At 39.4% G+C, this 27937-nt stretch overlaps 1 protein-coding gene across 1 annotated transcript in view; it reads right to left on the bottom strand.

Annotated features, from left to right (window-relative positions):
* CRACDL (CRACD like) overlaps nt 1-27937 on the bottom strand; it is a 69974-nt gene that overhangs the window by 21050 nt on the left and 20987 nt on the right. The window contains exons 6-7 of the mRNA XM_044667019.1: nt 23118-23345; nt 17764-19390 (exon numbers count right to left, since the gene is read on the bottom strand). Coding sequence (XP_044522954.1) covers nt 17764-19390; nt 23118-23345 — 1855 coding nt within the window. The remainder of the gene's footprint in view (nt 1-17763; nt 19391-23117; nt 23346-27937) is intronic.

Consider the following 27937-nt stretch of genomic DNA (forward strand, 5'->3'; position numbering starts at 1 on the left):
CCCTCTCTCTCTCTCTCTCTCTCTCTCTCTCTCTCTCTCTCTCTCTCTCTCTCTCTCTCTCTCTCTCTCTCCCCACCCCACCCCATCATATATTTAAGTATAGATAATGGGGATAAGATTAGCATCTATCTCAGAAGGCTGTGAAGATCTAATGAGAAAACATATATACAATGCCTTGCAGCCTTAAAGCTCTATATGTGTGTGTGTGTGTACTCTTTCTGTCCATATACACATAGGTGTGTATATAGACTGACCAAGCTCTAAGCACTCCGTAACACTTGCTTTAGCTGCCTTCATGGCTACTGGAACAATTTGTTCTTGTCTGCCTATTCCACTAGGAGAAGTCTTCACAGGCTTGGGATAGAAATCCCCCTAGATCAGTGATGGGCAAACTACAGCCTGCGGACCAGATGCAGTCCCCTGAAATGGTCTATTCTGGCAGCACGACATTATTCCTAACCTGACAAATACAAGTAGGATACAATACAATGAAACTTCGAAAGAGTTGCCTTAGAAACAGACTGACAGATGAGCATTTCCTTTCCTTTGGCCCCCTCTTTAAAAAGTTTGCCCATCACTGCACTAGATCATCAACTGATTTAAAGCCTGTTGGCTACTCTTAACCTGATTTAGCCTGTCTCCCAAGAAAGTTTTACTGGAATGTGACTGATCCACATACTACAATTTGTTGGAGCCGTGGGTAAGAAGAGTTGGGTGATGGGTAGATACCAAAGGTGGGAGAGCAACCCTGAAAAGGGCTTGGCAAGTCCTCCCACTGGAAGTGTTAGCCATCCCTAGTAGTCTTACAAAGAAAGACTACCAGGATTATGCCATGTTTTGCTTTGCCATCTCTTCCAATTCTTATCCTCTTCCTTAGAACATTCCCATTTTGTGATTTGGGTTTTAGTTAAAGATATAGTTCAAGTATCATGCCATCAAGAAGCTAAGCCACTTAAATTCTCTCAGCCTCAGGGTCTTCATCTGTCAAATGGGGAAAATCCTAGCACCAACTTTATAGGGTGATTAAAAGGCTCAAATGAGAGAACATATTTAAAATGCTCTACACTTATCATGCTAAAGGTGATTATTATTATTATTTCTTGTTTTAATTCAAGATATAAGCAAGTGCCTCAATTCAACTCAATTACAGCACCCCAGTCCAAAAATGCATATTATGGGTTAGATAAGGCTCCCTTTTATCCTGCTGCCTCATAGATACATGGAAATAGTTACAAGGCAGGTCAAAATCTCATCTCTTCTCACTTCAGCCCTGGATACATTTATAGAAAGACTTTCCCTTTTTCTGCCTGTCTAAACTGATGCCTATTTTGGAAGACGAATGCCAAAGTAGCACTTGCTAACAAGCACTGACATTTTCTACTGCATAAAAGTATGTAAAAACTGGAAAGATTCAGTTACACGTTTTTTTTGAGAAGTAGCTTTCATTATCTCTTCTGATTAATCCATTTTGAACGCAAGTTTTTTAAAAAATTGAAAACAAGTAAAACTTTGTCTGTGGTACACAAACCCCAACATAACTCTACAGACTCAGATTTTCAAAGGCACCACTTCCCTTCTGATCAAGCTAGTTTCTTGTAAGAACTGGAGATAATCAGTGTGGGCAGTCCTCAGAGTGGAATATTTTTTAAGATATTCAGTTGTCTTCCTGTGATCTGAATCCAGCTAACTCTGCAGTTTTGACCTTTAGGTTGATGATAGTTATTTCAGATTTCAATTTTCTTGGCACTCCTTAGAATTCATTCTCGAACCGTGACTTTTTCTTTCACGATGAATACCTGAGATAACTGGGCTTCATTACTTTCCAAGACAAAGATCTTTCAGAGGGAAAATACCGAATATGTGGTGAGCAAGACAGTGCTATGATTCTGATTGAATGGCGATCTATTTTTCACTGCAAATCATTATCGTTTCCTTTGCCCTGGCTAAGAAAATAGAACTTTAAAGAACTCTTTTTTGTAAGTTGGCACACAAAAGAGAGAGAACCCTGTTAATGATGTGATAACTACTGTCACTGTGAGGTCACAAATTAACGGCACCACCTCTGTGTTTCAGTTTTCTGTGAAGATGACTTTTTATCCAACTTCAATGAATCACCATCTCAAAATTCATTTTTCAGAGTATTTACGTCGGAAGAGGAAATTTCATCATCCAGAAATTAACTTTATCAATGAAAGCACAGATTTAGTCATTGTCCTTAAATCTTTGGGGGGCAAACTTGGTCATATTACAAATTGATGATTAAAAATGGAAAAATGATGAGGCATTTTTTATTTCAGTTTTAATAAATGGAATTACATAAAGCATAATTGATAAATATGGAATTTATCATAGCCTAGAATGCAATTTTTTAAATCTAGACTGTATTTAGGGGAAAGAATGTTAATTTTAATTTTAATTAATATTAATAATAAATATATTTAAATTATCAAAATAAAAATGAACAAAAATTAATATGGATATTAAAATTACATTTTAATTTAAGATTTAAATTAAAAATTAAATTTCTTTGCAAAATCATGAGTTTTTAAAAAACAACTTTGGATTAATTCAAGGACTATTCTCTTAATGCTATAAAGTTCTACGTATGAAGTAGAAAGTATCTGTGGTTTCTTTTATGTGATGCATCTCTAAGAAAAGAAATAACCCAGGTCTTTAGGTAATGTGAATGGCTTTTAATTTTGTTTCACAACAATGTATTTTTTTTTTGCCATGATATTCAGATCAGGGGAAGTTTTTCATTCAAGCCTTTGAGGGTCCAATCCACTAAAGTAAAAAGAATGAAGGAGCTGAACACAGTAAGATCCTGGGGTTGGTGATGATGACCTTGTTATTTTTCTTTGACTTGTTCTTCAAGAACTCTTCTTGCTCTTTCTTTTCTTCTCAAGTTTGGGTGTTTGAGTGTAAGTACAGCTGATAGACTTTCAATGCCATTATCCTATCCCACTTCACAAGAAGTGGCTCCATTTTTTTATAGTGGGAAAGAGAAGGAAACAAAGTCAATTACCTATAGATTGAATGGATAAACAAATTGTGGTTGTTGTTGAGTCATTTCAATTGTGTCCAACTCTATGAATTCATTTGGGGTTTTCTTAGCAAAGACACTGGAACAGTTTGCCATTTCCTTCTCCAGTTTATTTTACAGATGAGGAAACTGAGGTAAACAGGGTTAAGTGACTGGCCCAGGGTCACACAGTTAGGAAGTGTGTGAGACCAGATTTGAACTCAGGAAGAGGAGTCTAGGCTTGGCACTTTACTATGCTATCTAGCTGCCCTACAAATCATGGCATGTAAATGTAATGGAATATTATCGTGTTTTTTAGGAAATTATGAAAATGATGTAGAGACTTACATGAATCAATGTAAACTGAAGAAAATAATATGCACAATGACTACAATAATGTAAATTGGAAAGAACAACCACAAAAAATTTAACATATATGTTGCAAAACTATAAAGAATAAGCATGACTACCCCCAAAAAATGGTTCCCCCTTTATTTTGTAGAGATGGAAGGTCCATGAGTATGAAATTTTGCATATATTTTCAGTTTTTTTTTTTTTTTAAATCTAGTGATTGGTTTTGCTGGACCTGGAGACAGGAAGATGAGTTCAAATCTTGCCTCAGACACTAGGTGTGGGACCATGATAATGATAGCATCTACCACCAGGATTGTTATAAGGATCAAATGAGATAAGATTTGTGAAAAGTATTTACCATGAGGCACCTAGGTGACACAGTAGATAGAGCACCAGGCCTGGGGTTGGGAGGATCTGGGTTCAAATTTAACCTCAGTCACTTCCAGGCTGTGTGACCCTAAGCAAGTTACAACCCTATTTGCCTAGCCCTTACCATTCTGTCTTAGAATGGTTACTAAGGCAGAAAGTAAGAGGTTTTTTTGTTTTTGTTTTTCTAAAGTGCTTGGCATAGTATCTGGCATATAGTAGGCACTCTATAACTGTTTATCCTTTCCTCTCATTTCCTCTTGTTTTTTTTTCCTCTAACAAACAAAAATTCTTTGTTACATGTCATGACTCTGAGAGTTAGGAGGGAAAGGGATGTGGGAAAAAATTTAGGCAATGTGAAAAGAAAAAGATGTCAATAAATTAAAAAAAAAAACAAATTAAGGCACTCCAAATGATGGGCAGACTTAGGCTGTATGTTATTCGACTGAATTGCCATGTTATTGGTTTTTTTTCCTCTCACAGCTTTTATTGTAAATACCTTCTCTTAGCACATCATTCTCCCTACAATCTTGAGGTTATTTTTCTCATCATTTCTACAGAATGGCTTTTGTCCATTCTAAACCAGTCTACATGGGGTGGCTGAGTGGCTCAGTGAATTGAGAGCCAGGCCTAGAGATGGGAGGTCCTGGGTTCAAATTTGACCTCAGACACTTCCTTGCTGTGTGACTCTGGGCAAGTCACCTGACCCCCATTGCCTAGCCCTTACCACTCTTCTGCCTTGGAGCCAATACACAGTATTGATTCTAAGACAGAAGGTAAGGGTTTAAAATAAATAAATAAAATACAAATATGGCCCCAGAAACTTGGATTCGCCTTGATTTTTATTTTTAAGTCCTATTAATACCTTTTTGAAATTTAGGTCTCATTTAATGTTCTGCTCTCTAATAAATCCCTGTATGGTGTCTCATTGCAGTGTGCAGTCAATTTTAATCTCATGAAGGTTACACCAATAGAATAGGAATTTTGCTCTGTCCCACCATGCTGGAAAGGCTTTGAGAATAGTCCTGGTAGTAGTCTATGTGTTATCTGTCATCCTAAAACTAGACTAGCAAAGCACAGAGATGACTTCCTTACTTTTCGGCCATGTATTTATTTCAAAAGAGATAAAAGGGGTGGAGATCTTTACCTGTGAAAAGAATGTCCACTCTGGTGAAATCATGGCTCATGCAGGCTAAACAGCTTAGAACTTTGATGCCAACGAAGAAGACAAATTTCCCTTCTGTTTCATTTTGAAAAGACAGGTTAATGTCTCAAGAAACCTCATTTTCCACAGTATAATTTGAATAAGGTTGCCAGTGGGAGAGTGAACACTAACAGAAGGGAGTCGATTTCTTTCATTAACAACCTCTCTTTCTCATCTGTTTCACTTCCCCCTCAGCATTGGAATAAGCTCCAGTATCCCTTGACCTACTTGCCGTTTCTAATTACTGTTCTCCCTCCCATGTCTCAACCTAATTTATCTTCTCACTCGTATCTCTGAAGCGAACTTCCTGCATTCCCCTGCTGCTTCTATTTCCCATCTTAGAGAATTTCCCACCCCATTATGGACAGTGATTCTTTCTCTCTAAAATGAGCCATATAATAAGTTCTATCACCAAGCATTAATGTAGGCCATAATTAATCTTTTTTTTTTGGTATAAAGGACGCACATAAGATAATTTCTTTTTCTAATCACAAACAAGAAACCATTTCTGCCTGTTTCTTTATAATTCTTCCACATCAACTCAGAATCAAAGGATCATAGATTATAGCAGTGGAAGTGTCCTTAGAGGCTGTTTACTCTAACATCTCTGTTTTTCAGATGAGGAAACTGAAGCCCAGAGAGATTGGGTAATATGTCCAAGGTTTCACAGGTGGCAGGGACAGGATTTGAACCCAGGTCCTCTGATTCCAAAGCCAGTGTTCTTTTCACTATACCTCTATCAGGATTGTTGTTGTCATTCGTTGTTTCAGTCATGTCAGACCCATTTTGGGATGTCCTTGGCAAAGATCCTGGAGTGGCTTGCCATTTCCTTCTTTAGCTCATTTTACAGATGAGGAAACTGAGGAAAACTGTGCCTAGGAGTCACATAGCTAGTAAGTGTCTAAGACATGAGTTGAATTCATGAAGATGAATCTTTCTGATTCCAAATCCAATGATCTGCTTGCCATGAGGCCCTTAAAAAGTCGTAATAATACCTTACACTACTCTGGGAATTTCTTTTAAGACTTTTTTTTTTTCTTTTCAGTAATGTTCTTTTCAAATAAACTACAAGTTGGAGCCAATACACAGTATTGAGTCCAAGACAGAAGGTAAGGGTTAAAATAGATAAATAAATAAATGAAATAAAGTACAAGCAAGACAGAAAAAAATACTGCATTTCTGTTGTTTCACTCTTTTCTTCTTCAAAAATGAAGGACTAGCAGCAACAACCTTCTGACACAAAACTCAACCCTTTCCAATTTCCTTCGCATTTCATCTAACTCTCAAAACCCACAGCTCAACAAACTAAGTCCTATAAGTGTTATTTTTTTCCTTCCAATTCCTCATCTTCTGTCTTAGAATTGAAACTAAGTTTTGGCTCCAAAGCAGAAGAGCAGTAACTGCTAGGTAATTGGTGTTAAGTGACTTGCCCTGGGTCACACACAGCTAGGAAGTTTCTGAGGCCAGATTTGAGCTCAGAACCTCCCATCTCCAGATTTGACTCTCTTATCCATTGAGACATCTAGCCACCTCTCCTATAAATGTGCAACTTTTGCATTTAAAAGAAAAATAAATGCAAGAAACACACCACCACCCTGTTTTGAACATCCTTGTTCCTGTATGTCAATTGCTATGAGGGCTCAGGATATGTTGTTTGTCTTTTTTTTTTTAAGTACTTCTTTATTCAAACACCTAGTGCAGATGTGTGGTGGAGCCTTCCCAGCTTGCATTGGTCTGACCAGCCAGTCAGACACGCTGTACATTGATTCCAACATAATGATGTCTTTTTTTCCTCTTTGAGTCTAAAGGACAGCAACCAGTCTGTCTCACGCATATAAGGAATAATAAATTGTGAGGTTTAATAGTCATGAACTTTTTGTTTTGCTTATGATAAATTTTAGTAGCAATAACAAGTTGAAATGACATGGGGATTTTTGAGGCTTACAGCCTGCTTTCCTCACAATATCCCTGTAAGACAGATGGTGCAATTATCATTAGTCCTATTTTGCAGTCAGGTACAGGATTCTAATCTAGGTCCCCTAAATCCATATCCAGAGCTCTTTGTGTAAACTCTGAATTGAGTAGCCCAAAGAGAAGTTAATCAAAGCATCTGTCCTAATAACTCTTCCTAATCTAGTACAGTCTAGGTGTTGTGCTAGATCCCTAGAACCACAAAGAAGCACCCAACTAGGTATTGAAAGACCTGAGTTCTAATCCTGGATCTGCCACTTATTAACTAGCTTTGGGATCTTGGGCAAGTCATTTGGAAGAGAGAAGAAAAAGTAGAACATTTTCAAATGGAATGAATTAGCTGTGTGATTCTGGGCAAGTCACTTAACCTTTCTTTGCTTCAGTCTCCACAAATATAAAATGAAATCAATCATAGCATCTATGTCAAGATTCTTTTTTTTTTTTTCTTTTTTGAAACCCTTACCTTCTCTCTATACTGTGAATTGACTCCAAGGCTGAAGAGTGGTAAGGGTAGGCAATGGGGGTCAAGTGACTTGCCCAGGGTCACACAGCTGGGAAGTATATGAGGTCAGATTTGAACCTAGGACTTCTCGTCTCTAGGCCTGGCTCTCAATCCACTGAGCTACCCAGCTGCCCCCTACATCTAAAGATTCTTGTGAGGAAGATGTATGTCAAAAATTGCATACATGTAACTGGGAAAATAAAATATCTTTGAATAAGAGAAAATAAAGTATATTAAGAATCAAATCAAATCAAAAGGGAAATATTTTTTAAATGCTTAGCACAGAGCCTGGCACATGGCAGGTGTTTAATCAATGTTTATTTCCTTCCTATTTTGTTCTTTTCCCCCCGTGACTTCATTATTCTGCATGTTCCCCCTCCTCCAGTTCCTCTTGGCAATTTGATCCAATTTCAGAGTCTTAGATTCAGAACTGGAAGGAACCTCAGAGGACGTTCTGTTCAGCCTCTTCATTTTACATATCATTACACTAAGATCCCCAGTGGTTAAGTGAATTGCCCAAGCTCACACAGATAGTATCAGAGGTGGAAGCTAGTGCTCTCCCTACAGGAACATGTTACCCATAATGTTACCTTGCCTACCATTGAAATCTTAAAAAAAAATTGCTGTGATAATACGTGTATAACCCAGATTAAATTGCTTACTATTTCCAAGGCGTGGGGGGAGGGAGACAGTTTGGATCTTATAATTTTGGAAAATGTATGTGGACAATTGTATACATATAATTGGGAAAATAAAATATTTATTTTAAAAATATTCAAATAATTCAAATATTAAAAAATATAAAAATATTTAACTTTGTCTTTGAATAAGAAAAAATAAAGTATATTAAGAATAGACACACAAAAAATATTGCTAGCACTATATTACTTCCTTTCCCTTTTATCCCTAGCTACTTTTCCCTCTCCCCTTGTTCAACCTCATTCTTCTTCTTCCTCCCTCTTCCTTCCTGGTGCTAATTGGTATAGACTATGGGACTGGCTTTTGCTACGTAGGGTCCTAAAACAAAGCAACTAGTAAGAAGTCTCCTGCTGAAGATTTCAAGAGATAGTCACTGACTTCAGTTCTAGATAACTGATTGGACACCCTGGTCTTCAAATTTCCACTAATACCTTGACCTTCTTATTAGTCAAGTCTGTCCTCTGTTTCACATCTTCTTTCCCCGATTCCCACATGACCAGGCTCCCTCAGTCCTGACTGTAGCATGCTGCTTGTTCTTCCTTTGTTTATAAAGAGGACCAATGATATCAGAGGGTGATGTCTTGACTTGAGAGTGAATTGGCAGAGATGCACAAAGTCACCAGCCTCACTGTCTCTTCCAGAGTCATTCAAATCCAGGGGCAAGACAAAAGTCAGGATGACTGGCGATGTCCCAGGATGCAGTGGATGACCTTGTTGTCTTCGATGTCTGATCAAGCTCTAAGCACTCACTCCATGGAGCCTGCTTCAGCTGTCTGCAACCTAAGTCATCTCTGACTACCATAGCAGGCCCCTGATCAGATCTCCAGCTTGTTGCCACTTGGAGAGTTAGGATGAGGGCAGGAACAAGCGGGGTCTTGTCCCAATTAATGAAATTTATAGGAGCCAGTTATCACTATTACCAGCTAGCTGGTAATCAGAGATAATTTAGATACTGGCATGAGATGAAAAAAACAGCCAGACCCCAAAGGGCATAGTCCTTTGGTTCCCAAACACTCTGGCTGCAGCTTCTTTCTGCCAAGTCCTTACTTAAATATTTTAAGGCAATTTTCTCCATTTCTTTTCAAGCTATAAAAGAATATTCGCCTTTCCATACACATCTTACTGGGTATAATTTTTTGGAGCCAAAACCTCTGGCCATAACTTTATGCTTCTTTTCTGGTAATAGTAATTCACTTTTAAATTTTATCCATCTATCTATCTATCTATCTATCTATCTATCTATCTATCTATCTATCTTTCTATCTATCTATCTAACCAATTACATGTAATAACAAATTTCCTCACAAGTTTTCCCAAGTTAGATGATCAAGCTCATCTCATTCCCTCCTTTCCCTTCTCTTCCAGATAATGGCAGACAATTGATCTAATTCGCTTTAAAAAAAAATCATCTTACTTTCTCTTAGAATCAATACTGTGCATTTGTTCCAAGGCTAAGTGACTTGCCCAGGGTCATACAGCTAGGAAGTGTATGAGGCCAGATTGGAACCCTGTACCCCTCTTTCTAAGCTGGCTCTCTATCCACTGAGCTACCCAGCTGCCCTGTAATTCACTTTTATATTGTAAATCTGTCCTAAATTTTATAGACTGTTTTTTTTATCTTATCAGCTAATCTTTTGCAAGTGAACTGAACTGCTAAGAACACCAAGAAGGTGTGAGAACCATTATCATTATAATCCACTTTAGCTCCCAGCTGGCCCTGGGCAAAGGCTCTGGCTAAGGCTGTAAAAATCCATTCTTTCTGGCTACCCCCCTCCCAACATTCAAGACAAGTGGAAGAGATGTCCAGAACTGCTTCAAAAGCTTTATCAACATCCATCTGCCTAAGACACCTCAGCAAGAGAGGGGTTACCATAGCAACTCAGAGGGAGATCAAGAAAGTGTGACCCCAGTAATTCCAGTCCCTCTCCAGGCCTGGTCCCCACCCCTAAAGACTGGACCTCTCCTGGGTCCTCAGACCAACAGCCTGCAAGCTTGTACGTTCATTCACTCCCCATGTCTGCCACCTGGCACATGTCCTCCAGGGATCCCCAATGTTGCAGATAGCATTGCAGGTGGGAGTGGGGACCTAGGCCAAAATTCCTGAGGGGACAAGCTGTTTCCTCTACCAGGGAAGCAAACTATGAATAAGAGCTCACAGAAAAGCCACATAGGGCAGGTGCAATGTACTTGAAGGCTGGTTTGCCCCCCAAGAGAGGTCCTGAGGCACCCCAAAGTGAATCCTTCTCTGGCCTGATGATCTCACCCCAGACTTCTCTTTCCAAGTGCCAGAATTCCTAGTTAGTTCCTTTGCTCTGCTCTTGTCCAATTTCCTTCTAGTCTACCTTGAACACAGCCTACTTTCTGTATGTTAACACACCCTTATATTAAATTTCTCCTCAGAATTCTTCCAGCATAGCTTTTCAGTAATAATCCCACATATTCTACTCCACCACTCCCCAAAACACTTCTTGCTCCAGAATGTTACTCCCAACCAAAGGTTTTTAATATTGTTTAAGGAAAGAGAGATACAAAAGAGGAAGAAGGGGGAAAAAAGGAAAAGAAATCAGCCACTTCCCAGCTGTGTGACCCTGGGCAAGTCACTTGACCCCCATTGCCCACCCTTACCAATCTTCCACCTATGAGACAATATACCGAAGTACAAGGGTTTAAAAGAAAAATTAAAAAAAAAAAAAAGGAAAAGAAAAAGGCTTATTTATTTGGAGGGATGCCAGATGGGAACAGATAAAATAGGTTCCCCATGTGATGTACTCTGGCTGAGCTTAGACATCCATCTAACATTACAATGACTCTCCACCCTTCTGTTCCCCCAGGGTGAAGACCCCGTCTCCCACCAGAGGAGAGATAATGAGATCATCTGTATTTTGGGTGGCACCCTGCAAGGGATCAAATTAAACAGAATAACTAATAATTATTATTTTTATAAGAATGTTATATATTATTAATAATTATAATAAAAATAAAATTCTACATTAATAATTATTAAATTGAATAATAAACAGTAATAATTAGAACTTTCTGGGGGAACACCCCCAAGTAATACTATTAAACTTTTATTATCTGCATGTCTTATCTGATCGGAATGGTCCCCAGCTACTATGACTAATCGAGTCTCTGAGAAAGGTAATATTTATATTATTATACATTACAAATATTTTATATCATTACATGTAAATTACAAATATATTTATAATGTTTATTACTTTAAGACAAGGAGAAATGACTGCTGGGTCACCCGTGTTGAACTCAGTTACCCAGAATCTGTCTGGTCCGAATTCATTTGCTCAGGATTGTGGGTAGTGGGTACCAAGAGCCAGAAACAGCAGATACCCCATAGGGAGTGACCATCTGCCCTAACTCCCAAGTTAGTCTGCCTCTACAGTAAGAACAACAATGAACAAGGAATGTGTGTGTGTGGGGGGAGCGAGGCTTGTTGATCACCTGTATGTCCAAAGCTCTTAAAGTATCCCCCATCTTTATCATGGGATTCTTCTAAATCCTTATCTTTTCTCTGGTCTTAGTGCTGTCAATGAATTGATAGAAAAGGTGCCCTTCTTGTGTATTTCTTAGCTAAGCCATTCATTATCAACTAATCCACTGTTCTTCCATCAATATTTAAAACGTAGATGTTGGTCTATCACACAAAGAGCTGGGTGTCTAACCACACAAAGAGTGGATAGAATGCTGGGCCAGGAGTCAGGAACACTGGAGTTCAAACTGGGACTCTGGATACTGGTCCTGAGCAAGTCACTTTACTGTTTCCCTCAGTTTCCTCATTTGTAAAATAAGCCAAAGAAGGAAATGGCAAACCATTCCAGTATCTTTGCCATGAAAATTCCAAATGAAATTAAGAAATATTGGAAATGACTGAACAGTAACAAATACAGCATCACACAAAACAATAGCTATTTTGGTCCACAAATGTACTATTCTAGTTATCATAATGATTGGAGCTTTCTAAAGAGAAGGTCATGGATGAGGAAATAAATGCCAAATATTCTAAGGTTCTGCCAAACCTCTTTCTTGGTCCCATGGTCAAAGCAAGGATATCCTTCTACATGTGCATTCCAGATGCCTCAGAGACCACGTTCATACAAAGAGATGAATGCCAATGCTAAGATTATATTCATACTGAGTGATTACCACTTTCCCCACCCCCATCCTGCTTTTAGAATTACTCAATCCAACTGCCATGAAATGCTGCAGAGAATTTCATTAGCTACTGCTTATGCATCCCTAAAAGCTATGCTTATTAATTTTAGTGTAGCCACAAAGAAAAGCCATAATTGCACCAAAAGGACAGCAGTTTCAAACCTAGCTTGTGATGTCCTCTGTCCTGTGTCCTCTGTAGACAACCTCAGGTGTTTGTGCTTATGAAAAGAAGCCTCTGTCCTCTAGGCAGCATGCTAGATGATGTTTTAAAAATATTAACTCATTCATTCTTCAAACCACTCTATAGAATTAAGAGAGATAGACTCTTTGTACAGAAATCAAAAGAACAAAGGGCAGGATCTTTGGTCTGGATATTCAGTAAATCTATAATGAAAATATTCTAGAAAGGAGAAGAGTTATAGATGGCCTAGAAAACCTTGTCTGATGCTTTTATTTTATATATGAAGAAACTGAGGCTCAGGGAACTGAGGGAGGTAACTTGCCCAAGATCACATAGGTATTAAATAGCAAAGCAAGGATGGGTACCTGGAGGTTGCTAGGTGGCAAAGTGCATATAGGATGGGACCTGGAGTCAGGACCTGCCCCTGGACAGATCATTTACTAGCTGTCTGCCTCAGTTTCTTTAATGATAAAAACGGAATAATAATAACAGCACCTAACTCCCAGGGTTGATGTGAAGACCAAATGAAATAATATTTGCATAGTGCTTAGCACTCTGCCTGGCATATAATAGGTGCTTAATAAATGTTTTCCTTATTTTTAAAAAAATTCTTATTTTTAGGCATACAGGGCTGGGTGACTTGCCCAGGGTCACACAAGTTGAGCTTGGATTTGAACTTTCTGATTCCAGGCCCAGTGCTCTATCCACTGTGCCACCTACTTGCTCAACAATTTACTTAGGGCTTACTACTAAAGGTATTTCTAGAATTACCTTGGAAAGGCCCAAGTCAGACCTCAGGCTCACAAGATCATGTTATCTGCCTTCATAAGCTATGTAAGATACTATCCCTAGAAAGTACTGCTTTTATATATGGATCTGTTTGGCACAGAAAAATGAATTTTTTTTCAAAGGAAAAGAATTAAGGCAACTGGGATATGTAATTGAAAAGTCTATTGCCTCTTCTTGCCATATGGATAAGGGCAAATACAATTACAATGTGCCTCTAACTCAGGTTTGCCATTACTGGAGTCCACCGGATAAGTAATTTGGATAGATTCATGATTATTTTTCTTCCTAGAGCCCAGGTCCAATCTGTTTCTCTTGGAATGCCTTAGGTCTGCAGGATCCTATTTATGGACCCTGTGCAAAAGGCTAGTTCTGACACACAAACCTCCATGAAATGCAAATAGGCTAACAAATACCTTGTAATTGTCTCCCAATCCCTTTAGGAAGGTTATCAATGGATGCTCTCCAGAGAAAGTTACCAAAGCCCCTCACCTCTCAGTAAACCATCACATTGATCAGATTCCCTCATCAACTCCCAGGTAAAGGGAGAATATTTCAGCCAAAGGGAAGAGCCAGTGGAAATTCAGAGTTGGGAGATGGACATCTTTTGTGAGGAACAACAAAAAAGGACAGGGTTATTGTATCATATAACATGTGAAGAAGAGTGAAAGAGTGAGGATACTGGAAAGGTAGGAAGGAACTAAGTTACAAGGGGCTTTAAAAGCCAGACAGAGGATTTTATATTTGATCCTGGATTTAACAAAGTACCACCAGGGTTTAAGGATGGGGAGTGATATGATTAGTCCTGTGCTTTAGAGAGATCACTTTAGAGAGATAGCTGTATGGAAGGTGGACTGGAGAATGGAAACTTAAAGCAGAGAGACCAACCAGAAGATTTCTGCAATAGTCCAGGCATGAGGAGATGAGAATCTGTACCTCGGTGATGCCAATATCAGAAGGGAGAAGAGGGCATAGATGAGATGTTGCAAAGATAGAACTGGAAGTCTTTGGCAATCCATTTGAAAAGGGAGGGTAAGAGAAATGGAGGAATCAAGGATGGAACCCAAGTTAGAAACTTGAGTGATTAGGAAGATAGTGGCACCAGCAACACTATTAGGGAAATTAGGAAGAGGAGAGGGATTTAGGGGGAAACTAATGATTTCAGTTTTGGACAGGCTGAGATTAAGATAGGGTATCCAGTTTGAGATATCCCAAAGATAGCTGGAGATGTAAGATCGGAGGTCAGGAGAGAAGCTTGGGCTAGATGAATAAATCTTCAAACAGATAATTAAAATTACCAAATGAATAATACTGGCTTAGGGCCATGCCTAGGGGACACCCAAAGTCAGAGGGTATGACCTAAGAGGAAAAACCAACAAAAGAGATTGAGGACCAGTCAACAAAAGTAGGAAGAGAATCAGGATAGAGTATTATCTTAAAAAGAGAGAGAGAGAGAAGAAAGCACGAAGAAGAATTTGATCTGCAGTGTCAAAGGCTACAGAGAGATCAAAAAAGATAAGGAACAAGAAAAGGCCTTAATATTTAGCAAGGAAGAGATCACTGATCACTTTCCCAAAAGCAGATTCAGTTGAAAGTCAGATTATGGAGAAAAGTGAAAGGAGAGGAAGTGAGGTAGAAGTTTTTCTCCAAGGCCTAGAGCCAATAGTTACCTGCTTTTCAATGCCTTCTCCCATGCGGTGCCCATGATGAATTCTTAGATACACTTCAAATCATCAGTTGTATGTGAGTTTCCAGACCTTGCATAGCTTCCATAAGTAATGGAGGCTTGTGATTAAGTTTATCTTTATTCCCAACACACAACTGCATAAAGTTCCTCTGGCTATCATCTGCCTTATTGCTTTTTTTTTTTTTTTAATCCTTACTTTCTATCATAGAATCAACACTGAGTATTGGTTCGAAGGTAATAATCAGGAGAGGAAGAAATATATGTGTGTGTGTGTGTGTGTGTGTGAATGTACTCTTTTAAAAAAAAAAACCCTTATCTTTTGTCTTAGAATCAATACTAAGTTTCAGTTCCAAGGCAGAAGAGTGGGAAGGGTTAGGCAATTGGGGTTAAGTGACTTGCCCAGGGTCACACAGCTAAGATGTATATGAGGTCAGGTTTAAATCTAGGACCTCCTATCTCTCAAAACACTGAGCCACTTAGCTGCTCTTCAAGTTTCATTAAAAAAAACAAAAACGACCAAAACTCTCATTTCCTGTCTTTGTATTAATTCTAACACAGAAATGTGGCAAGGGATAGAGATAGGCTATTGGGATTGAGTGACCTACCCAGGGCCCCATAGCTAAAAAATAAATGTCAGGTTACATTTGAACCCAGGAACCTGGCTTTCTATATTGTGTTATCTAGCTGCCCCCTGGTTCCTTTTAAGGGTCTACCCAGGGCACAGCTGGGTAGCTCAGTGGATTGAGAGCCAGGCCTAGAGACAGGAGGTCCTGGATTCAAATCTGGCATCAGACACTTCCTAGCTGTGTGTCCCTGGGGAAATCACTTAGCCCCCATTACCTAGCCCTTACACATTTCTCCTTAGAACCAATATATATATTGGTTCTAAGATAGAAGGTGAGGGTTTAAAAAAAAAAAGTCTACCCAACCCACTCCCTGTCCCCCGCAAAAGCAAAAAGCAAAAAAAAAAAGACTTAGAGCAGCAAAAACAAAGAAAAAAACAAATCAAGCCTCCCCTATATCCAATGGGAAAGCATGCAGGCTTGCCCAGAAGTGAAGCATATCTCCACATATTGTTCTGAAGTCCACAGTGATCACCAAAATGTAAACTGGTTCAAGAAATTCACAGATTGGGGTTCAGGGCCACACATTATATCTTGGCAGTTCATCAGAGATGTTGGGGGAAGGGGGGGGGGCGGTGTGTTGCTTGTTTCCTTCCAAGGGAACTCTATCACAAACTGGTAATAAGAATCTGGAATACCCTATGGGAGGAAGGTAGAGCAGAGAGGGGGGAAATGGCATATATTTATTGTCTGTGAACTTAAAAAAAAAAAAAAACCAAAACCCTAGCCTTACCTTCTGTTTTAGAATTGAAATTAAGTATGGGTTCCAAAGAGTAGTAAGGGCTGGGCAAAAGAGGTCAGGTCCTCTTGTCTCCGAGTCTGGCTTTCTATCAACAAAGTCACTGGGCTGCCCTTGTTTATGTACTTCTTAAATCCTTTATGTTGGGTAAAAAAAATGGAGTTGAAACGTGGCCTCAGATGCTTTCTAGCCGTGTGACCCTGGGCAAGTCACTTAACCCTGATTGCCTAGCCTTATTGCTCTTCTGCCTTGGAACCAGTAAAAAGACTCTAAGCAACAAGGGACAATTTGACCCCGAATTCGTTTTTCTAGGCAACCAGCATAAAAGAACTAAACAGTAGCTCTATGACTTGACAAGAGTCTTTTCCTGAGAAGAGAAGAAGCTAATGGACTCAGGAAACTGGTGCCATATTTCAGAGGTACTTAATTTATTACCAGAAAGTGGCTTAGGTTCTATGAAGAATCTAACAAATAGTTACTAATTACCTACTGCATTCTGGGCATTGTGTTAAGTACTGGGGAACAGATGTGAAATAAAAACCTTCTGACATTGCTTACATTCTAATAAGAGGGTTAAGGTATATATAAAAAATAATGATGATAAAAGGAATAAGGAAAAAGACCAGAAGGATTCAGAGTGCCATGAGAAATTTGAGGAGGGAAAAAATGCCTTTCTATTAGAGAATGAGGAGGAAAGGCTTCATGAAAGATATGACACCTGAATTGGACCCTGAAGGCAGAGAAGGTTTTTAATAGGCAAAGGTAGTGGGGGAAGGGAAGCAGGATGTCCCTTCCAGGCATGGGTTATAAAATCAGAAAAGGAACTTATTTATTTGTTTGTTTTTTCTGGGGTGGAGGAAGGGAGAGAGAGATGGATGAGTAGGTCTCAGAGAAGCTGTGAAGGACACTTTGGATGCCAGAATCAGATTATAATGTATTAGAAAAAGCAATGGGGAGCCATTGAAGATTTTTGAGGAGAGAGGAATGAAGTGAACGAATATGCAAAGAAGATGAATCTGGATCATGGAGTGTAAATAATTTTACAGGAAACCATTGAAGTTACTAAACTGGAAATTATTGAACTGATGTTATTCATTTACTAATGCTCTGATTCCTGTCAAGGAATGTTCTTTTATTAAGTTTTAAATTTTTCATTGCTATCTTCTTTCTATATATCTGAGTCTTCTGTATTTGGGACAAATATGTGAATTTTCTTTCTACTTTTTACTTCCTTTATCTTTTCCTCCCCCCCTCCCTTTCCCCTTTCCCACAGCCCCCTTAAACCAATAAACATTTCTCTGTGAAGTTGAAAGGGATTTTTTATTTACTCTTCGAATATTCCTGAAATGTTCCTATTTACACACGGATATGTTTTAACTCAATTTCAAAGAGCTCACAGTAGAGGACTTCATAATCACCTCCATCTTAAAGCAGACTCATACACGATCCGCATTCTTACCAGCTACTTTGTGAAGAGGCAACTTTTTCTCCAGGGCCTTAGTTTCGTTTCTGGATTCTGGAGACTTGATTAATTTGTCCAGGTTTTCAAGATTCCCTGCAGGGAGTGTGTGTGAGTGGGGAGTAGTTAGAGTTTGCAAAACAGGTTTTTTGGGTAATGGTGGCTTGTGACTAAGCTGCTCCGAGGACTTGGCTTTACCTTTTACCTTATCGTTTAGAGGACTAGCTGCACTTATATCTGATAGTCTTTTGAACTGAGTTTTTTCATCTTTTGAAAGCAACCTCAACCCCCCTCTCTCCATCCTGATCTCTGCACTGTATCGCTTCATTCCCTTTGATTCTGGGAATGATCCATCTCTATATTTGAAAGACAGCGAAGTGGACCGGAGTTTGACTTGAAAGGGGTTTTTGTCTTCACCCTCAGGCTGACTGGGTAACTGTGGACAGGGATCTGCCTTTGGTGGTCTAGTGTGGTCACCCTCTCGGCAGACAGAGTTCTTCTGAGAGTCACTCTCTACTGGTGGTGCCTGTTTTATAATGCCCAATTTCCCTTCCTGGTGTTCAGTGTTCATCTGAAGATTATCTCTGGTCACCTCATTTCTTGAGGTCACATTTGTCTTCAGCAGGGACAACTTTGTGTTTGATGGAGCGTTGCTGCCTGAATGTTCTTTCAGATAGAGGTTGCTGGCCTTTGGTCTCTCCCAGGAGGAAGACACAGAGAACTTTCTGGAGCTTCTCAGTTCACTGGTTGCCCTTTCCAGTTTACCATCTGACACCCCTCCTCCCTTGGGAGTTGTGGGAGGGGAGCCTTGTTGCTCAGACTTGGGGACCTCCTCAGGGGTGGTCTTTTTCTCCAGCTGCCAGGGGGCAGGTCCCAGCTGTGGTGACACTGACTTGAGAGGAATGGGAGAAACACTGGGACTCGAGGTGACCGAAGAGTTTTTGTTTTTCAAACAACTCTTTGGTAACTGGGTGCCCAGGTCAGGCATTATGGTGGATTCTTTCACCACTTCCCCAGCATCAGACACCTCTAGGCTGTCTTTTGACTCCTCTGTGTTATTTTCTGAACAATCTAAACCAGATGAAATTGCAGTAGTGTTAGAAATAGCCGTTGGAGGGGGTATATCTAGAGGGCTGTCACAAGACTGACTTTGGACTTCACTAAGTGGACAAACCAACTCCTCACATGTGCTCCTTGTAGGAGGAGACACTGCTGTGGGAGATGTTTCTTTGCTTTCTTCTTCATCTAGAGCAGGAAGCGAGGAGTTTTCAGGAAGAGAAGGGGGAACTAAAGAAAGTAAATGGTCTGACTCTAACTCTGAGCCACTGATTTCCACTGTAGTCTCATGGTTATTTTCTGGTGATGACAACTCCCCTGGACTGGCAAATACATCAGAAGATTGGAGCACCAAAGGCTTTTCATCTTGGTTCTCTTGGCTCTGGGAAGGTTCCTCAGGCATCTCTGGGCTCAAAATCTCTGGGCTGTTTGCTGTAGTATTCTTGTCTATCATTTCCTCCTGGCTATAACTGGTATTCTCATCTTTCTGGTCTTTGAGCATTTGTTTCCCATCTTCCTCCTCTTCCTCCGGGGTACAAGTCAGATCACTTAGAGATTCTGACTGTGCTCGCTGTAAGAAATATAGGGTGTATTAGATTTCATCACTACTTTAAACATTTATAGAACTAATTTTTTTTTAATTTTAGATTTCCTTCTCTAATTCCCAGACCTCCTCAAAAACCCTCCTCTCACCACTTGTACTATTTTAGAAAATGATATCTTTAAGCAGATATAATTATAAATGAAAATGCTAAACAAATTAAAGCATCCTTTTCCAATCTCCTAAATAATTAACCTATTTAGAGTCTCAAACAAACTAATTTCCAGTGAAATCGTATAACTGTTCCCTAGAGACATCTGCAGGCTTTTCTTTATAAGGTGAATAGCAGGACTGGCTCCTAACTGTTCTCCCAATCTCTAGTGATCTCTCCCAATACTATGATCTCTCTACCAAACCCAGGCTGTGCTCTTTGCTTCCTTATACAGATTTGTGCCTAGAATGCCCATCTCTTGACCTGTCCAAATCTTACAAATCTCAGTTTAAGTTTGAACCACGTGGTGAAAGAGTCCCAGTTGATGATGACCATGATCCCTTTCTCTTCTGAATACACTGTTTCAACAATCATTGGCACCTAATTTTATATGCACCTAATTATAAGTGCAGAGCACTGGGCTACTTTTTTTAAACCCTTACCTTCTATCTTGGAGTCAATACTGTGAGAAGAAGCCAATACTGTGAGAAGCATTTTGGATCTTATATTCTTATAGTTATTGTATTGTTATCTTATATTTAGTCGTTATCTTATATTTACTGAATAGTATTACATATTTAATTACTTCCAGAATGTAAAGGCCATGAAGCCAGGGACCATGTCAGCTATCCTTGTGTCTCCTCTAACATGTAGCCCAGTAGGGGGCAGCTGGGTAGCTCAGTGGATTGAGAGCCAGGCCTAGAGATGGGAGGTCCTAGGTTCAAATCTGGCCTCAGACACTTCCCAGCTGTGTGACCCTGGGCAAGTCACTTGACCCCCATTGCCTAGCTCTTACCACTCTTCTGCCTTGGAGCCAATACACAGTATTGGCCCTAAGACGGAAAGTAAGGGTTTCAAAAAAGAAAAGAAATATAGAGCATTCAATAAAGCCTTTAAGAGATCTGACTCTTTGTCTGCGCACCAGACATACCATATCTTGCCTAATATTGCTAGTTATATCTTTATGTTATAGAATCATAGAACATAATGAAAATAATGGATTTTAGTGATCATCTAGTCTGAGATCTTTACTTCTACTTCAAGAAAGGAAACTGAGGCTCAGGAAGTTGAAAAAACTTGCCCAAGATCCCATGCCTAATAATATAGAAATAGTGTGAGTGTCCTTCTTCCTTTTTCATAAGGATCTCCTTTGGGTCAGCCAGTGTCATCCTGATGAAATTATAACTACAAGGATACCTAATTTTTTTGATGTGGGTACTCCCTCTGCCAACACAGATCATAATCATTCTATATTTTAGAAAACAATCTGAGGGTTGCTCTGGTCAAAATCCTCCAAATTGCTTAGCTACCAACATGGTAACGAACCTCTCTGAATTGAGTTAGGCTTATTCTCAGACAATAGACACATGGAACGGTCCATCACTTGGTTCGTATGTGAAATTTCTCTAAGTTGGGAGAGCCTGCTATATTCTGCTTGCACCTTCCTGGAGAACTCAGGATCATCTTCACAGCATGAGGCATCACTACAGTGATTGATTACTTTAGTGTCTCTTCAGCTAAACTATAAACTCTCTTGAGGGCAGGAATTATGTCACATATTTTTTCTGTTTTCCATAGTACCTTGCACACAACTGGGGATAATAACAATACCTAATTTTCAGTTATTGTGAGGATAAAATAAGATAATTGTAAAAAAAAAAAAAGTGCCCAGTACAATGTCTGGCACATGGGGATGGGTGGGTGGGGTTTACTAGAAAAATGCTTATTCCTTTCCATTCCTTTTCCTTTCCCCATTCCACCGTTCCAAATAAAGCATTCCATCTGCAAGTCTTGACAACTTTACATCTGTTAGGGCTACTTTGTCGCTTCTTACTAAGTGAAATCCTTTTTATCTTTGGAAGTTCACTTCAAAGTGACACCAAAACTCCATGGATAAAGAATAATGAGTAGACAGCCGATTCTTCCCGTCTTCCTCTCCTACCCCTAACCATTCTAAAAGAGGTATAGATGCTACCCTGTTCATCAAGCCAATCTTGCTTTTCCAAGATGATAAGCTATTTGGGAGCAGAGAGCAGGAGTAACTGTGTCAGCTAGATGTTTTGTGCAGTGCTTATATATGCTTTGTCAAGATCTTATGTTTGATCAGTACACATACGTCTGTGGCAATGAATATAGAGAACCTGAATAAGTTTTTGTTGCTGGGACTTTTGTCTCCACAGTGCACAGGGCTGCATTTACTGGAAGACTTTTGTTGGCATTATTCCCTGAAGATGCATATTATAGCCTGATAGTAGCCCATTGCACTTCTAAGGAGAAAAAACGATTTTGTTCTTTAAAAAGTATGCCTGCACACTAGATCTGAACACGTTGTCTGGATGACTTGGTTGGCATCAGGAATAGGAGTTAGATGGAACACTGAAACGCCTAAGCTTCTTCACTCTTCTGAAAGTCAACATTATTGAACCTAGAACCTGGTGGCAGTTTAATCTGTATCCAACTATAATGAAATGTAACAAAAGGAAGGGAGTCTGTTTCCCATAAAATCAGAGAGAGAAAAACAAACTCTTCACCCAGGAGAACTAAATTGGCTAGAAATTCACTGATCAAAGGTCAGCTCAAAGTATCCTCAAAATCTTCTGCGAGCAGCCATTCTTTTTCCTAGCATCACAACTGGAAAGAGCTAAGCACTTTTCCTTCTTTCTTTCCCTCCCTCCCTCCTTTCTTTCCTTCCTTTCTTCCTTTCCCCTCCCTCCCCTTTCCCCTTTCTATCTTTCTCTCTCCCTTTCTTCCTTCTTTTTTCCTTTCTTTCTCTCTCTTTCTTCTTCCTTCCTTCTTACCTTCCTCCCTCCCTGCTTCCCTCTCTTCCTTCTTCAAAGCCTTTACCTTCTGTTTTAGAATCCATATTGCGTTTTGGTTCCAAGGTAATAATCAGTTGAAAAGAATTGTATATGTTGTTTATGTATTTTTTTTCTAAACCCTTAACTCTTCCATCTTAGAATTAATACTAAGTATTGGTTCCAAGGCAGAAGAGCAGTACGGGCTAGGCAATTGGTGTTAAGTGACTTGCTCAGGAGCACACATCTAGGAAGCATCTGAGGTCAGATTTGACCCTAGGACCTCCCATCTTCAGGACTGGCTCTCTATTCACTGAGTCACCTACCTGCCCTCTACACTCTTTCTAGAGGGAGATAATCACTCTATCATTAGCACATCAACTCCTGTTCCTGATGCCAACCCAGTCAGGCAGGCAATGTAGTCAGATATAGTGGTAGGTTTGCTGAAAGTCAGTAGGGACATCTGACCCCTGCTCCAGGGCTCAAGAAGAACCCCTAGGGCAGTGGTTCTCAAACTTTTTTGGCCTATCACCGCCTTTCCAGAAAAAATATTACTTAGCACCCCCTGGAAATTATGAAACTATTTATTGAACTAAGAATAGAATGTAATACAAAAAAAGTGGGACCATCACCACTCCCCTGGATTGTTGCAGCACCCACCAGGGGATGGTAGCGCCCACTTTGGGAATCACTGCAGAGGGATATGGAAAGAGTACTGAATTCCACTTCTATTTAATGAGACATGACTTACCGAATACAACCGTCTCATTTTGCTGGACCTCTGGTTTCGAGGTTTAACCAGGAGTTTGTGCTTTGCTGCTGAGTTATCGAGGCAGGAGGAGAATTCAGGAGGATAATCGAAATCTGCTAGAGGTGAGAGGCTACTGTCAGATGTCCTCGGTGATGTCATAGTATCGCTGGCATGTCTGGAGAAAAGCTGGTCTGGAGAGATGGGTCTGGAAGAAGAACCTAAAGTGACCTTGGGAAAACAAAGGGAAAACATTCATGGCATTAGCTTTAAAAAGCCTAAAGAATCAGATTTCAAACATTCTCTTAATGTGCTTGGTTTCTATACTGTCCCTTGGTATTTCTTATGAGGAATTCTAAAATTTTCTAAATATGTATTCTATTTATCACATTCAAAAGGTTGTGAATTAAAATTTTTTGTTATATCTATATTAAATATTCTAAATTTGACATTTGGTAGGGAGAATTCTGTGATACCTTAATAGAAAATAACATATATGAAATGAAATCCAAATCATGCTTTAGTATTTGCCAGCTGCTTTTAACTAAATTCTCTTTCTTGGGTCTCACAACAGGGTTTATGGGATAGACAGGTCAGGTCTCACTAGTCCCATTTTATAGAGGGAAAATATAATCATAATAACTAATGGGTAATATTTAATCCAGACTACTTCACTTATCTTATCTCACTTTATCCTTACAGATAGTTGCTGTTATTGCCCCATTTTACCGAATAGGGGAATGGAGACAAAAAGAATTAAAGTAACTTTGCTCAGAGTCACACAGCTAGCAAGGGTCTGAGGCAAGATATGAACTCAGGTCTTTCTGACTCTAAGTCTAGCATGTAATCCACTGTGCCACCTAGCCGCCTAAGAATCTGGGGCTCAGAGAGAAAAAACAACTTGGCCAAAGTCAAACGATTTGGCCCAAGGATAGAACCTACATTTTTTGTGATTATGTTAATCCAGTTAAAATGTTGCACAGACATGAAAACACGTCAGATATTTCTAAGAACTTTTAAAGTGCTAACTCAAGGGGACTACTTCTGTCCTTGCTTCCAGTGAACTGTAACACTTTAGGGCTAGGAATGGTGCCAATTCTTTGTTCCAATAACCCTTGTATAAGGAGGCTTGCCCACTTATAATAATACTAAGATGTTCTGATAGATAAACCCTACCAAGTATCTCCTTCTATCTGGAGCAATAAGGCTGGAGCAGTGGTTGGCAGTCCAAGTGGGTCCTCTACATGGTGTACTAGTCAAAGGACATCTATTTAATCAAATATGGTTCCATGTCAATAGCTTCATTGTCTCAGGTTTTGAAGGCCAAAATCCTTCGAAATGTTTACTAATTATTCCTTCATTCTTTACCAGAGACAAATACTTTAACCAGGGACATTGAGAGGAAAGGTTGGAAGTCACAATGAATACTAATTTCATGATATTTTCTAGGCTAAGCATAGTAAATTCAAACAATTACTCAATTAATTTCTTAGTTTTACATTTGTTGATGGTTTTAATGGTGTCCACATTCCTCAGTAAGTCAGGCAGGTTGACTTGTTTTCTAAACAAATATTTTGATTCAAACACTCCTTGATTTGGGTGTATCTACCCAACAGAGGACACTTTGTTCAGGGAAGGGATGCTATTTCAGTTTTGAGCTTCCTTTGAGTTTTGATTTTTTCTCCCAACATTATGAAATATCTGACTTGGCAGGACTCCTTAATTGAATGATGTCTAAATGTCTTCTTTTAGGGTAACAAGAGAAAAGTGAAAGAAGCAGTTATGACCAAAATTCAGACCACAGCCCCATTGAGTGGAAGATTCTGGTACAGATAAAAAATGTTTACAGACAATTCTGAACCCAAAACCCCCTCAAAAATCCCAGCACCAAAATTTCAGTCTGGGTAATGTTGAAAACCAACAAAGTTCAATTTTGTGGCTGAACTAATGCTCAAAACAGTAATTGCAAATCTGGCCTCAGACACTTCCTAGCTGTGTGACCCTGGGCAAGTCACTTGACCCCCATTGCCTAGCCCTTACCACTCTTCTGCCTTGGAGCCAATACAACAGTATTAACTCCAAGAGGGAAGGTGAGGGTTTAAAAGACAAACAAACAAAAAACAGTAATCACATCCCTGCATAGTGAATCTAGCAAAGCCTGAGTGACAACATTCCCCAGAATACAGTATCTGAGAGGCTGGCTTGGGGCCTGCTGTCCCCTGCAGGCAAATTATTTCAGCAAGTCATTCATTTTTCATATTAGTCTGTATGACGCAGCTCCTTTCTAATGAAAACAAATTTTAGTGGCACCTGCTAGGCAGGGAATATGATTAAAACGAACAGAAAAGAGTAATCAAAGGCATCTAGGTTCTAATTTTGCTTCCTTATCTATCCAGCTAATGGAGGAATAAAACAAAACAAAATAAAAAACAATGCCTTAAAGAACAAAAAGAAAATAAAGGCAAAAATTCTGATTATTCCTAATAAGTCTCACATGTAACTATAATCTAGATTTAGGAAATAAATGATATGGGTAATCTTACCTGGAAGCAAATGTAGCCTTTCTGAAATAAGGCTATTAACTGATTTGTAATAATAGAAATGGTTTTTAAAAAACAAAAATTCCTGTCGATTATTGGTAGGTCAATAAGCATTTTACTGCATTTTCGATAATGCAGGCATTTCACAATGAGACAGACTATCTTGTGTGTATTCTTATACAAAAAAAAAAAGAAAAGAAAAGAAAAAATTGGAAAAAAGGCCTGCTACTCACTAAAGGGAGTAGCTTCTCTTTCTCATTGATTAGAACCTGAGGATTGTGTGATACAAACAGACCAAGCAATGAATCCTCTAGAAAAGCCTGGTCAACTTGCATGTGCTCATATTGACATTTGAATCTTTCTTCTACCTCCCCCCCCATCTTAAAAAAAAAAAAAAAGGAAGTACAATATTAAGAAGCCTCAGGAAGCTGGAACAAGTCTTGCCTCACTCCCGTACCCCCCTTCCTCACCCCCACGTTTCTCTGCTTATCCTACTCCTTTGGGAAAGTAGAAAAAGAAATGGGAAGGAAACCAATTTTTCTTCTCACCTAGCCTTAAAACTCTTGAATCTCAGTCTTGGCTTTGTTTTCTAACCAAGCTAATTCTGACACTTGAGGCCTGAGGCTGCAAAGATACCCATCTCTGCACAGTTTTAGGCAAGACTGGGCAATCCTAGAAGGCAATTCTCTATTTTCATCCTATAGTTAGTAATCTTTTTTCCCCCCTTTTTTTGAGAAGTGAGCTGCAGGTGGACTAAAAGGCAGCCTTTTACAACTGAGATCTCTAATACTCCATTTCCTGGCCTTTGCTTAGTTACTGAGACTTAGGCCTGTTTTAACCAATCCTGCCCCCTGAAGTCCTACCTTTGTAAATTCAAGTGGGGTTTCTGGATTTGAGAGGGGATGGGTTTGGTTCGAGCTGGGAGGGCCCTTAGCAGCTACATTAAGGAGCACTAAACAAATCAGATGGCCACCAAAATGAAGGAGCAAGAAGGAGCTAAAGCCCTTCTTCATTTTCTCCTGATCTGGGCATGACCGCTTAACAAGTATTTTAGACTTGTTGCCTAGAAAAAAAGAAAGGCTTTTAGCTTCTAAGGCTGAGGCTTCCTGTGATCAGCTCTATCACCTGGGCAGGACAGAAGGCTGCGGCTGCTAGTGGCCACAGGTGTGTTAATTTTGTCTGAAATCTCTAGTTGTTATCAAAGCCCTAGGGACCTTTTTGTTTTTTTTTTTTTCTGAGCTGTTATCCATTCATTGTTTTATTTTTCTTTTGTTCTGTTCTATTCTTTTCTCTTCCGTTCTTTCTTTTCTCTTTCTTTCTCTTTCTCTTCCCCTCTCTTTTTCTTTCTCTCTTCCTTTTCTTTCTTTCTCTTTTTCCCTTTCCTTTTTTTTCTTTCTCTCTCCTTCCTTCCTCTTCTTTTCTTCCTTTCTCTCCCCTCCTTCCTCTCTTTCTTCCTTTCCCTCCCTTCCTTTCTTCTTTCCTTCCTTCCTCTTCTATCTTAGAATTAATACTATGTATTGGTTCCAAGGCATTAGAACAGTAAGGGCTAGGTAAGGAATTAAGTGACTTGCCCTGGGTCATATAGCTAGGAAGTGTCTGAGGCCACATTTGAACCCAGCATCTTCCATCTTTAGGACTGGCTCTCAATTCACTGAGCCACCTCAGTGCCTTCTTTTATTTTTTTAAATAATATTTTATATTTCCTTGTTTAGGTGTAAAACTTTTTGATATTTTTTGGAGGTCAGGAAGAGGGGTATATCTCACAGTGTAGCAAAAATGCAGCCACTGATATAGTAGCCCATTATAAGGGTTGTTGTTCAGTTGTATCTGACTTTGTGGCCCCGTTGTGGGGAGGAAGTGTTTCTGGGCAAAGACACTGGAGTGGTTTGCCATTTCCTTTTCCAGTGCATTTTACAAATAAGGATCTGAGGCAAACATAGTTAAATGACTTGCCCAGGGTTACCCAGCCTAGTAAGTGTCCAAGGCCATATTTGAATTCAGGAAGTTGAGTCCTCCTGACTCCAAGACTGACAGGCACTCTATCCACTGCACCACCTAGTTCCCTAGTATTACAAAGGCACGGAAAACTTTAGTAATACTTCCTGAGTATTTTATCAAGGCTCAATTAGGCTTCCAACAAGAAATCTTTTGGGTTCCCCTAGTTTCTTGATATTTTCTCTCCCTCCTCAAATTATTTTTCACATGATATTGTTGATATTCTTGTGTCCCTCCCATCCAAGTATCAACTAAACTTGACCCTGCTTCACTCATCTTTCTATGGAA

This window comes from Gracilinanus agilis, chromosome 3, assembly GCF_016433145.1.
Source record: "Gracilinanus agilis isolate LMUSP501 chromosome 3, AgileGrace, whole genome shotgun sequence".
Classification (NCBI taxonomy): domain Eukaryota; kingdom Metazoa; phylum Chordata; class Mammalia; order Didelphimorphia; family Didelphidae; genus Gracilinanus; species Gracilinanus agilis.